Here is a 13,252-nt window from a genome sequence, read left to right as displayed (position 1 = left end):
TACTTAGATGCCTACCCACTTTTTTGCTGTTGTAGAAATGCCATCCATAATGCTAATTGGCTAGATGCTGGAAAAGCCCAATCACCAATATTCTTCAGTAACATTTTTTTTTGTGTGTGTGAGGCAATTGGGGTTAAGTGACTTGCCCAGGGTCATACAGCTAGTAAGTGTCAAGTGTCTGAGGTCAAATTTGAACTCAGGTCCTCCTGAATCCAGGGCTGGTACTCAATCCACTGTGCCACCTAGCTGCCCAGTAACATATATTTTTCGGGGGTGGGGGGAGGGGCTCCTATTGAGAAAACCACATCTTCCAAAACAAGTAAGGGAATATTTTTCAGAGTTATGGATAGAGGAAGAGTTCTCAACCAAAGAAAACAAAGGGGATAAAACAATTTTGGCTTCATAAGATTGAAAAGTTTTTTGCACAAATAAATCAATGAAGTAAGAATTAGTAGGGAATCGGTGAACTAGAAATAAATCTTTGTAACAAATTTCTCTGATAAAGGTCTGTAATATTAGGTATCTAGAAAATTTATACAGATGTATAAGAATAAGAGACATTCATTCCCCAATAGATAAATGGTCCCAAGGATAGGAATCGGCAGCTGTCAAAAGAACTTCAATCACATGGAAAAAAATGTTCTAATAATAATTTATGTAGCACTACAAGTTTGCAATGTGCTTTACATGTTATTTCATTTGATCTTTACAATAAGTCTGTGATGTAAATACTATTTTATTCTAATCATAGATAAGGAAACAGGGTAAGAGAGGGTAGGTGACTTGCCTAGGGTTATACCAGTAGCACATGTTTTCAAAAGAGTTCAAATCAATACAAATCAGAGAAATGTGAATTAAAATAACTACGAGATTCTTCCATACACATAGATTGGCAAAAACGACAGTTTCTGGAGAGGTTGGGGGAGGTCAAGCACACAGATACACTGTTCATAAATGGTCTAACCATTCTGGAAAGTAATCCACTCCTATTATATCCCAAATGTCATGAAACCATGCACCCTTTGACTGAGCAATACCATGACTAGACTCATAACCCAGAGATCAAAGACAGAGAAAAAGGATCCATGTGAGCAAAAGTATTTACAGCAGAACCTTTTTTTCATAGCAAATAACTGGAAACAAAGTTGGTATCCATGGGGTGGGGTGGGGGGCAGCGGAGAAAAAGTACCAATGAAACAAGAAAAGAAGTTACTGGTCTACATTAGTAAAGGAGTTTTCCTCACCTGGAACTCCCTAAACCAACAAAATAAGAAGTCCAGAGTCCCCTTCCCTCAAAAACCCCTAATGAAACTAAAAAACCTAATTCTGTCTCTGCAACTTCTTTTTTTTTGGGGGGGGGTGAGGCAATTGGGGTTAAGTGACTTACCCAGGATCACACAGCTGGTGTGAAGTGTCTGAGGCCAAATTTGAACTCAGGTCTTCCTGAATCCAGGGCTGGTGCTTTATCCACTGCACCACCTAGATGCCCCATTGCAACTTCTTAATCCTAGTTCTGAGGCCTAGCAAAACAATCCTAATTGTTCTTTTCCCACATGAGAACCCTTCAAATATCTGAAAGGTAGCTGTCATGATGGTGTGGCCAGGTGGTGCAGTGGATAGAACACCCAGCATGGAGTCAGGAAGACTCAAGTTCAAATGTGGCCTCAGACACTTGCAAGCTGTGTGACTTTGGGCAAGTTATTTAACCCTACTGGCCTCAGTTTCCTCATCTATAAAATGAGCCAGAGAAGGAAAAAGCAAATCACTCCAGTATCTTTGCCAAAAAAAACAAACAAACAACAACAAGAACAAATGAAGAGTGTTCATACACAACTGAAACGACTGAACAACAATAAAAGTTGTCATGTGCTCCCTAAATCTCTTCTCTGGACTAACCACCCCTACTTCTTTCCACCAATGTTTATATGAAATGGTTTCCAGGTTCCTCACCATTTTAATTACCTGCCTCTCTCTACACATAGCAGCTAACAACACTAGCAATGACAGCTAACATTTATATGGTGGCTATATGCTAGGCATTTTACAAATATTATTTTATCTTGACAACAACCCTATGTTAAGGTTAAAATTCTAGCTAGTCTGTCTAAAATATCCAATGAGTGGTCACCAATAAATTATAAGCTTTAGCAAGAGTTAGACTTTTAAGCATTTATTAAGGAGAATAAGAATTTGGTAAAGAGAGAGAAAGGCCTAGATTCCTATCTATTAAAGGGAGAGCACATTTCTAGCTCCGCTCTCCACCAGAGTCCCAAGGAAAGAGAGTGAGACTGAGCGCCAGTCTCTTCCTTCCTCCTCTCACTAGCCCGCGTCACTTCCTGACACCAAAGAAAAGATTCCTGGTCTTGCCCTCAAAGACCTTCACTTCATGGGCGGAACTCTTCTACAGTAAGTCTCCAGCAGGTGGCGTCATTCCAATCGTTACACCTAGGAGGTACTTGCTTTATTATTATTCCCATCTTACAGTTGAAGAAAATGAGGTTGCCTAGGGTCACACAGCTAGTAAACATCTGAGGTCTGATTTGAACTCAGTTCTTCCTGCCTCCAGGTCCAGCTCTCTAGCCACGATGCTACCTATATGCTTCTATATCCTATATCCACCTCATGAATATCCTACCTAAAATGTTGTGCCCAGAACTGAATATCATTCTCCAGATACAATTTGACTAGGGCAGTGTGCAATGGAATTAATCTTTTCCTCATTCTGGATATTGTTTATATTAATCTTGTAGGGGTTTCTTCAGCTGACTTGTCACCGTGGTGACTCATCATCTGATTGTAGTTTGTAGTCTATTGGAAATCCAAGACCATTTTCATGTGGCTGTTAGCAGCAGAGAATGTTTCATGAGAATCCTGGGGACCTGAGGGAACCTTAGTGATAATCTAATCCAATCCCCTATATGTGGTAGAGACCCAGAGATGAAATAGCTTGCCAAGAGTCCAATAGTTAAGTGGGAGAAAACTCAGGACTAAAAAGTTCCTAGGCTCCTGATAGCCTTCAGCAATTGGCTATTTGGTGAAGTTCTATGATGTGATTATTCATGAGTTCCACTGGAATTTTGAAACAGGTTTTAAAAGCAGTACTAAGCAACTGGAGTCCAGAAGACCAGAGTTCAAATCAGACCTCAGACATTTATCTACTAGCTGTGTGACCCTGGGCAAGTCACTTAACCCTGATTGCCCCCTCCCTCAACAACAAAAAAAAAAAAAAAGAAAAGAAAAGAAAAAGAAAAAGGAAAAAAAAGGAAAAAAAGTTTTTTTAAAGGCTACTACAATCATCTCTACAAGGTGATAAGGGCCTAAACTAAGGTGGTGCCTATGAAAGAGGAGAGAAATAGAAGCAAATGAAAGATCTTGTAATGGGAGAAACAATGAGATTCAGCACCCCTTCATCTTACAGATGAGGAAATCGGACCGCCCAAAAGTTGTGACATTCCCAAGGTAACACAGGTAGTAAATGGAAAACCCTGAATTTGAACCTAAGTCCTCTGTGTATGTAAAGTGCCTTGTAGACTAAAGTTTCATATGAATGTCAATTAGTATTATTTTATTTAAATAACTTATCATTTCAATTATTTTATTATTGTTGTTATTGTTATTTTAATTAAATGACTTACCCAAGGTCATATAGCCAGTTAGTGACAAAGTGGGACCAAGCCTCCTTATTCCCACTCCAATGACTTTTCAGTATACTGCCTCTCTTGTAAGAGCTCTAGAAAACGGGGGCAGCTAAGTGACGCAGTGGATAGAGCACCGGCCCTGGAGTCAGAAGGACCCGAGTTCAAATCTGGCCTCAGACACTTGACACATACTAGCTGTGTGACCCTGGGCAAGTCACCTAACCCCAATTGCCTGACCAAAAAAAAGAAAAAAAAAAAAGGAATAGCTCTAGAAAATGGCCAGAAATGTATTGTACCATAGTGCATCCTAGGTGGCACAGTAGATAGAATGTCGGATATCTTCCCGAGTTCAAATATGACCTCAGATACTTACTATTTCTGTATCCCTGGGCAAGTCAATTAATGCTGTTTGCCTCGGTTTCCTCATCTGTAAAATGAGCTGGAGGAAGAAATGGCAAAACACTCCAGTATCTTTTGCAAGAAAATCCCAAATAGGGTCATAAAAAATGGGACACGACTGAAAACAACTGAACATAGAGCATATAAAAGAAAGAGCACCCTAGTGTAAAATGCATCCTATTTAAAACCAATGTGTCGACTAATATTAAGCATCAATTAAATATTAAATGAGCATTTGTTGTATTTAGTAGGAGCTCAGGGAAACGCCCTGGATGGCCCATCATTCTCTCAACTTCAGTGAAGTTTGAACTAATGTCTTCTTTTTTTCTCCATTAGGGTTTCTTAACCTTTTGTGGGTCATGGACTGTTTTGGCAATCTGGTGACATCTATGGACCCCTTCTCAGAATAATGTTTTCTAAATCCATAAAATACATAGGGTTACCAAAAAACCTATTGTCCTGAAATCATCATCAAAATACTTCTCTCTCTCTCTCACACACACACACACACACACACACACACACACACACACACACATCTACAGGGTCAGTCTCTATAGAAGTATCCCTTTAACAAGCAGAAGTGCTGGAAAGAATAATAATCACTTAAGGCTGTTTCTTTCCCTGACAAAAGAAGTGCAGCCTTGAAAGGAGAGAAAGAATTCACCAAAGAACAGCCTAAGGGATGGACGGATCATAGTTTTAGAGTTGAAAAGGACCCAAAAAGTCAACTCCAATCTTCTCTAAGGAAACTGATGTAACGATTGGAATGACGCCACCTGCTGGAGACTTACTGTAGAAGAGTTCCGCCCATGAAGCGAAGGTCTTTGAGGGCAAGACCAGGAGTCTTTTCTTTGGCGTCAGGAAGTGACGCGGGCTAGTGAGAGGAGGAAGGAAGAGACTGGCGCTCAGTCTCGCGCTCTTTCCTTTGGACTCTGGTGGAGAGCGGAGCTAGAAATGTGCTCTCCCTTTAATAGATAGGGATCTAGGCCTTTCTCTCTCTTTACCAAATTCTTATTCTCCTTAATAAATGCCTAAAAGCCTAACTCTTGCTAAAGCTTATAATTTATTGGCTACCACTCATTAAATAGTTTAGACAGTTTAGCTAGAATTTTAGCCCTTAACACTGAGTCACAGAGAGAATCTGTCAAGATAGAAAGTTGCTGAGATGAGATGGGAAACTATCCTCGTCCTGACTCCAGGCCCAGGACTCTACTAACTACACCAAGGTTCTTCAGGGTCTCTTTGGAAGGTTGGAGCATGGACTCTTTCACTCCTTTGATGAAGTGATGGGGGGAGTAAGGAATGACCGAACAATGGAGATAGCAGAACTGGGACTGAGATGCAGCTATTAGCCCAGAGCTATTTTTTTTTTTAACAAACATTTATTTTTTATTTTCCAGTTACATGTGAGGGTAGTTTTCAACATTCATTTTCACAAGATTTAGAGTTCTAAATTTTTCTCCCTCCCTTTCCTCCCCCCTCCACAAGATCGAAATCAGGTTATATATGTACAATCCACAAGTCCACAAGTATTCTTTTTATCAGTTCTTTCTATGGGGGTGGATAGTATGCTTCCTCATTAGTTCCTTGGGATTGTCTTGGATCATTGCATTGCTGAGAGTAGTTAAGTCATTGACAATTGCTCCTTGAACAATACTGCTGTCACTATGCACAATGTCCTCTCATCTCTGCTCACTTCACTATACATTGATCTTCATGTTAGTCTTTCAAGGTTTTTCGGGGATCATCCTGTTTGTCATTTCCTGTAGCACAAGTCCATTCCACTACAATCATATAACACAGCTTTTTCCATCATTCCTCAATTGATGGACATTCCCTTGATTCTCAATTCTTAGCCTCCACCAAGAGTTGCTATAAATCTTTTTTGTACAATTTTCCCCCCTTTTCTCTTTTTCATGATTACTATTGCTAACTGTTTCCCTTCCATCCTATTCCCTTCCCCATGATATTTATTCTATTATCCATCTTCTTTCATCCTATCACTCTTCAAAAGGGATTTGCTTCTTTCTGTCCCCTCCCCCACTCTGCCCTTCCTTCTTTTGCCCCTCTCTCTTTATCCCTTTCCCCTCCTATTTTCCTGCAGGGTTATAGAGATTATTCCACCCAATTGAGTGTGTATATTATTCCCTCCTTGAGCCAATTCTAATGAGATTGAGGTCTTTGAGCCTTTTCTGATGAGTGTAAAATTCATTTACTGCCCTGCTCCTCTCCCATCTCTTCCCCCACTCCATAAGCCTTTTCCTGTTACTTTCCTATAGGATTTTGCTTCTGCCCTTCCCCCTCCCCCAATGAATTCCCTTTACCCCTCAGTTTAACCCTAAAGATGTTATCATCTAGCCAAGTGACACAGTGGACAAATCATCATCCCTGGACCCAGGGGGATCCCAGCCAAAACCTGGCCTCAGACACAAGACAGTCGCCCACTGTACGAACCCAGGTATGTCCCCCAGCTCCAATTTTTTTTTTATGGTTCTCTAGGGTCTTGTATTTGAAAGTCAAATTTGCCATTCAGTTCAGGTCTTTTCATCACAAATATCTGAAAGTCTTCTTTTTCATTAAAGTCCCATTTTTTCTGCTGAAAGATAATGCTGAGTTTTGCTGGGTAGGTGATTCTTGGTTGTAATCCCATTTCCTTTTCCCTTTGGAATATCATATTCCATGCCCTCCGGTCCTTTAATGTAGAAGCTGCTAGATCTTGTGCTATCTTGACTGGGGCTCCAACAGTACTTGAATTCTTTCTTTTTGGCAGCTTGCAATATTTTCTCCTTGACCTGAGAGCTCTGGAATTTGGCTATAATATTCCTAGGAGTTTTCTTTTTGGGATCTCTTTCTGGAGGTGATGGGTGGATTCTTTCAATTTCTATTTTAGCTTCTTCTTCTAGAATTTCAGGACAATTTTCCCTGAGAATATCTTGGAAGATGGTGTCTAAGCTCTTTCCTTGATCATGGTTTTCAGGTAGACCAATAATTTTCAAATTATCTTTCTTGGACCTATTTTCCAGGTCAGCAGTTTTTCCCAGAAGATATTTCACATTGCCCTCTATTTTTTTATTCATTTGGATTTGCTTTATTGGGTCTTGGTTTCTCATAAAGTCACTGGCTTCCATTTGTTCCATCCTAATTCTTAGGCAATTATTTTCATCAGAGAGCTTTTGTACCTCCTTTTCCATTTGACTTTTCAAGCTGTTGACTTTTTTCTCATGTCTTTCCTGCATCACCCTCATTTCTCTTTCCATTTTTTCCTCTGCCTCTCTAATTTTATCTTCAAAGTTCTTTTTGAGCACCTCTATGGCCTGAGACCAATTCGTATTTTTCTTGGAAGCTTTAGATATAGGGGCCCTGATGTTGATGTCTTCCTCTGAGGGTGCCCCTTGGTCTTCCTTGTTACTGAAGAAACTTTCTATGGTCCTCACCTTTCTCTGTTGGGTCATCTTGCCTTGACTTTTAGCTCCTTAAAGTGGGGCACTGTTTCCAGGCTGCAGTATCCCAAGCTTAAGAAGTCCCAGGTGGTATGATTTAAGGAGAATGAGGTTCTTCCCTCCCCCAGCCTGTTTCCTGGTCCTAGATGACCCCAGACCAACTTGCCAATCAACCAGCTGTGTGTGTTGTGGTTGTTAGCTCCAAGGAGCCTGTGCTCGTTGTAGGGGTGTAAAATTCAAGTTCTGCCTTAGCACCAGCATAGACCCCTGTAGTCTCTCCCCTGCCCAGGGCTCAGCCCACTCACCAGACTGTGAGCTTAGTTCCTGATGACACTGGTGCTTCAGCTGATTCAGAGGCTCTGGGGGTCTCCTTCTCTGGTGAGGACTTCCTGAGACTGGCTCTGTGTCAGGGTGACTGTGGGGTTGGGCGGGACTCCTGTATCAGCACAGCAGCTCCCTCCTTCTGACCTTCCAAGCCGTTCTTGGTTAGAAGATGATTTCAGCACATTCTTCTGTGAGTTTTGCTGTTCCGGGCATTTTCCTATGACCTTATTTGGATGTTTTTTGGAGCGATCCTGTCATGAGTTCGGGAGCTCACTCTTTTTTTTTAAACCAACAGGAAGTACCATTTTCTTCTCCCCCCTTACAAAGAAGACATGGGAAAGGATGCAGAAGTGAAGCACTCAGCTCTGTGCTCTGGAAGAGCAGCAACAAGATCAGAGGCTCAGCCAATCCCATACCTCCCCCTGCTCATCTTCACAACTCTTTCCTTTTAGTCTTGACTATTTCAGACAAGTTTCTTTCCTCCTCCTTTCCTCCTTTCCTTCTTTTCTTCTTTTCTTCTTTCCTTCTTTCAATAATAAACATTACCTATACCTGATTGCTTACTGCCTCAGGGAGAGGAGAGGGGAAGGAGGGAAGGAGGAATAAACATTTTTATTTAAAGTTTTGAGTTCCAAATTTTTTTATTAATCAATAAACATTTTTATTTAAAGTTTTGAGTTTCAAATTTTATCCCTCCTTTCCTCCCTTCCCTCCCCGATCCCTGAGGTAGTAAGCAATCAGATATAGGTTATACATGTGCAATTATGTAAAACATTACCATATTATCAAAAGTTTTGAGAGCAAATCTTCCAAGGCTTAGCGTCTCTCTGTGTAACATCTAGCATTGATTATTTCTGATTTCCCCAGGGTGCCTCTTGTTTGATGTAGCAGAGGATGTGAGTGTGTTACTTGCTGCCTGCCTGGTTGAATAATAATGGTAATAGCAACAAGAACAACAACCAATATTTATTTAGAACTTAGCCTAACCTTGTGAGCAAAGGATACCAGACAATATTCCCATTCAAAAGTCAGTTTGTATGTACCATGAGAATGGTCAATAATTAATGTATCAAGATTTATTACAATGGAAATTCTAGTAGTGATGATTTTGCTTTTCTTAAATTTTACATTCTAATGATATGCAGAGATCCCACATATATTAATATAATTTTCAAAAAGGGAATAAGTGGAGCTGCGTTGAACTTGTTATTTTTTCTTGGTCCAGATATTCAGCCTAAAGGTATTTTAAAGCCAGGTATATAATGTATGTTAATACTTTAATACTGTGTAAAGAAGATAGTTTAGGGGACAGCTAGGTGGCACAGTGGATAGAACACCAGCCCTGGATTCAGGAGGACCTGAGTTCAAATCTGGTATCAGACACTTGACACTTACTAGCTCTGTGAGACCCTGAGCAAGTCACTTAACCCTCATTGCCCAACACCAACCCCCCACCCCCACCCCCCCCAACTGGTACAAAGTAGATGCTTAATAAATGCTTATTGACTGACTGAAGTCACAGATACTTGAAATGAGTTTGATAGAAAGTTTTTTCTTAAACTATCCCTCCTTGAAACTTCCCTGACCCTTAGCTATATCTTTTTGGAGGGGTTTCTGGTGAGGCAATTAGGGTTAAGTGACTTTCCCAGGGTCACACAGCTACTAAGTGTCAAATGTCTGAGGCAGGATTTGAACTCAGGTCCTCCTGACTCCTCCAGGACTGGTGCTTTATCCACTGCACCACCTAGCTGCTCTCCCCCCTTAGCTATATCTTACCAATATACCCTCATTATGGATGATAACGAGCTCACCATACAAATAGTCAATAAATGTTACTCATATAGAACCTCCACACCATAAAGAATCAAACAGCCTTTACGACTGCTGAGTTCAGTGGAAATTTTAAGTAATTGGAAGAAAAAGTTAGTACAAGAAAATCCTATCTTTGAAAGTTTTGATAGAAGCAGCAAAGTGGTCATTAACAGGAAAAACCAAGCAGGACTGAACCAGTCTCTGCCACTAACATAAAGCCATTGCTGTTCATGGGTCAGGCATCATTCATTACTGGTCACCTTCCATAATTAATTCATAACTATGCCTTGCTCCATTTCACACGAGTCAAAGGTCAACAGTAACTCATGAAAATTCCTCATACATCTCCAGTGAAATAACTGGACCATCCTGTCTTTCTCTTTACATATACAATAGAATACAAAATTCCAGCATCTGAAGAGTTGGAAAGAAACTTAAAAGGACATTTAATCCAACTCCTGGCTAAAACATGAATATTGTTTAGGGCATCCCTACAAACAAGTACCTCTTTTTCAGGGAGGAAAAATAGCAGGGTCATTCAAAGCCCTTCACAACTTCCATCCTCCACACCAGACAGCCAAATTAATTAGAGTTAGGCTAAAACACAAGTCAGACCACATCATTCCCCTGCTCAAAAATCAGTCAAGATTCTCTATTGCATCAGGACAAAACACAGACTCCTACCTGGCCTTTAAGTTCATCCAAAATTATTTAATCTTACCATACTCTATATGCCAGTCCAACTGGATTACCAGCTATTCCTGAAACTCGTCATTTCACCTCCCATTTGTGTTCCTTCACACAAGCAGTCCCCACAATGCCCTCTTAATTCTACTACCTTCCCTTTGTTAATCATTTCCTATTTATCTTGTATATAGGTTGATATATACATACATTATATATATGTTTGCATATTCTCTCTCTCTTTAGACTGTAAGCTCCTCTTTTAAGACCCCCCTGGCTTAGCAAAGTACCTGGTAAGCAGTAGGTACTTAATAAATGCATATTGATTGCTTGGTACATGATGCCTCTGCACCTAAGCCTTCTAGAATCCCTAGCTTTCTTTAAGATTCAGCAAGCAACCTCCTGGGTGAAACCTTTCCTTTTCTCAGCTGGTGGTGCTCTTTGTCGCTATTCAGTGAGTTCCGACATTTTGTGACTCCGTTTGGGGTTTTTTTGGCAAAGGCATTGGAGTGGCCATTTTCTTCTCCAGCTCATTTTATAGATGAGGAAACTGAGGCAAGCAGGGTTAAGTGACTTGCCCAGGGGGTCATACAGCTAGTAAGTATCTGATGCCATATTTGAACTAGGTCTTCCTGACTTCAGGCCCAACACTATCCACTCAACCACTAAGTCGCCCATTAGTGCTCTCTTCAACCTCAAGCTACCTTGACTTACTTCTCTGTGCACATGTTGTATAGCACTAGTAGAATATAAACTCCTGCAGGACAGGGATTGGTTCTTCTTTTTCTATAAACAAAACTGCTATTTCCCAGTACTTACCTAGCATAGTTTCTTTCAAATACAGGTACTTTAAAAAAATGTTTGTTTAATTGAAAGAAAAACAAATTCCTTGCACCTTTTGCACAAAAACCTGGCATTTAAGGGCCTCTAAAATCTAGGTTCAACTTGCATTATTTCACATTACTTCCTTTAACTCATTATATTCCAACTGAATGCAATTACCAGCTGTTTCCCCAACTCAGCAAGCCAGCTCCCATCTCTGTGTATTTACAAAGACTCCAAATTATTTCTTCCTCAACTCTGCTTCTCTGAATTCCTTACCCCCTCTTTAAGGCTCTGACCAGGAGCCACCTACCCAAGAAGCCTTCCCTCATTTCCCCTTCCCTCCCCGCACCCCGACTTTAGACCTCACTCCTCCTATAAAATAGGTAAACCCTTTACCACCTGGTCCTTTCCTCCCTTTCTGATCTGCCTACATTGTTCTCTCCTCCATATACTCTATGACCAGGGAACACCAGCCTGCCCGCTTTTCCACTACAAATCTCACTTCCATGCCTCTTCTGACTGGCATGGTCTCCCCCCTCACCTCTACTTCTGGGCTTCCTTTAAAACAGTTCAAATCCCACTTTCTGCAGGAGGTCTTTCCTCATGGGATCCTTCCCCACCCAGCACCCACCATGCTAGTGCCTTTCCTCTTAAATCCCATACAATTATATTCATGTATCTCTATTTACATATATTATATATGCATATGTAACCGTACACATATGTATGTACATATTGCATGTATACATGTTTATCAGTGTGTGCATATATGTATATGTATAATATACACACAATTATTTACATGTTTTCTCACTGATTCAAAAATGAGCTTCTTGAGGACAAAGTCTGCCTTTCCTGCCTTTCTTTATAACCTCAGTGCTCAGCACAGTGCCTGGCACACAAAGTATATCAATTGTTGTTGACTGGCACGGTATTTTTTTCTCTTTGTCCAAATTGTAGCCTATTCATAGGATTCAAACTCCTTATAAACAGGGATTGTTACATGCTTGTCTTTGTCTCTTTAGCTAGAACCATGTCTGGCAGACATTAAGCACTTAATAAATGCTTGCTGAATTAAATTCAAGCCCTCCTGTCAGCACATCTCTAGTGTAAGGAAGGAAATGTGCATTTTAAGTGCCTATTATATGCCAGGCACTGTGTTAAATGGTTTACTAATACTATCTCATTTAATCCTCACAATAAACCTGGGCAAAAAAAGAAGTTAAGTGACTTGCCCAAGGTCACACAGCTAGTAAACATGTGAGGCCAGATTTGAATTTGGGCCTCATTCATTCCAGGCCTAGTGTTCTATCCAAGGTACTACCTAACTGCCTCATAAGCTTGGTGAAAAGTAGAATTTGCCATGTGCAGGGCTTCCATCTCATATCCACGACTTTTAGGGTCCAGTATGGCTTCACTTGGTTCAAAAGCCACCCAGTCAAAGAAAAACATGGCATCACAACTCAAGCTAACTGGTTGTCACGTTTGACGGTGCCTCCTTTGGCTATCATTCACTTTGTCCTGTCCCATTCTGGGCTAAGACAAGCATTTTTCATTTGAGAAATTGTTTCACTTCTTAATTCCTTGCAAATAAATCATTAACACTTGTACTTCTGATAGTAACTGTCTAAATTTGTCACCTGAGGTGAACAGTCCCATGGATGCTCTCTTTTGTAAACTTCCCATATAAATGATCATTCTTACCTGTTTAGTGCAAAGGCGTAGTGGAACTTGATATTATGCTGATCAGCCAGATCACACGTAGGCAGCATCTCCAATGTTTCCACCAGTTTTACCATAGCATCATAGTCCTGGTGCCCAAATGCCAGAAAGCAGGAAATAAACAGATATTTTATTAGAAAGTATTGATTTTGAGGGCAGCTAGGTGGTGCAGTAGATAGAACACTGACCCTGGAGTCAGGGGTACCTGAGTTCAAATCCAGTCTCAGACACTTAACACTTACTAGCTGTGTGACCCTGGGCAAGTCACTTAACCCCAGTTGCCTCACTTTAAAAAAGAAAAAAAGTATTGATTTTTTTAAGATAGTTTTTTTTTTTAGATACTAAAAGACTTCAGTGAATTCCTATTCGGAATTCGTGATTAAATTGAAAAAGCAACATCTTTTG

At 40.5% G+C, this 13,252-nt stretch overlaps 1 protein-coding gene across 1 annotated transcript in view; it reads right to left on the bottom strand.

The window, feature by feature from the left end:
- Positions 1-13,252, bottom strand: part of MAP3K15 (mitogen-activated protein kinase kinase kinase 15) — a 158,319-nt gene that overhangs the window by 82,970 nt on the left and 62,097 nt on the right. The window contains 1 exon segment of the mRNA XM_043990710.1: positions 12,830-12,936. Coding sequence (XP_043846645.1) covers positions 12,830-12,936 — 107 coding nt within the window.

This window comes from Dromiciops gliroides, chromosome 3 (genome assembly GCF_019393635.1).
Source record: "Dromiciops gliroides isolate mDroGli1 chromosome 3, mDroGli1.pri, whole genome shotgun sequence".
Taxonomy (NCBI): domain Eukaryota; kingdom Metazoa; phylum Chordata; class Mammalia; order Microbiotheria; family Microbiotheriidae; genus Dromiciops; species Dromiciops gliroides.
The sequence above is the reverse complement of the archived record's forward strand: the minus strand, read 5'-3'. Positions and strand labels throughout refer to the sequence as shown.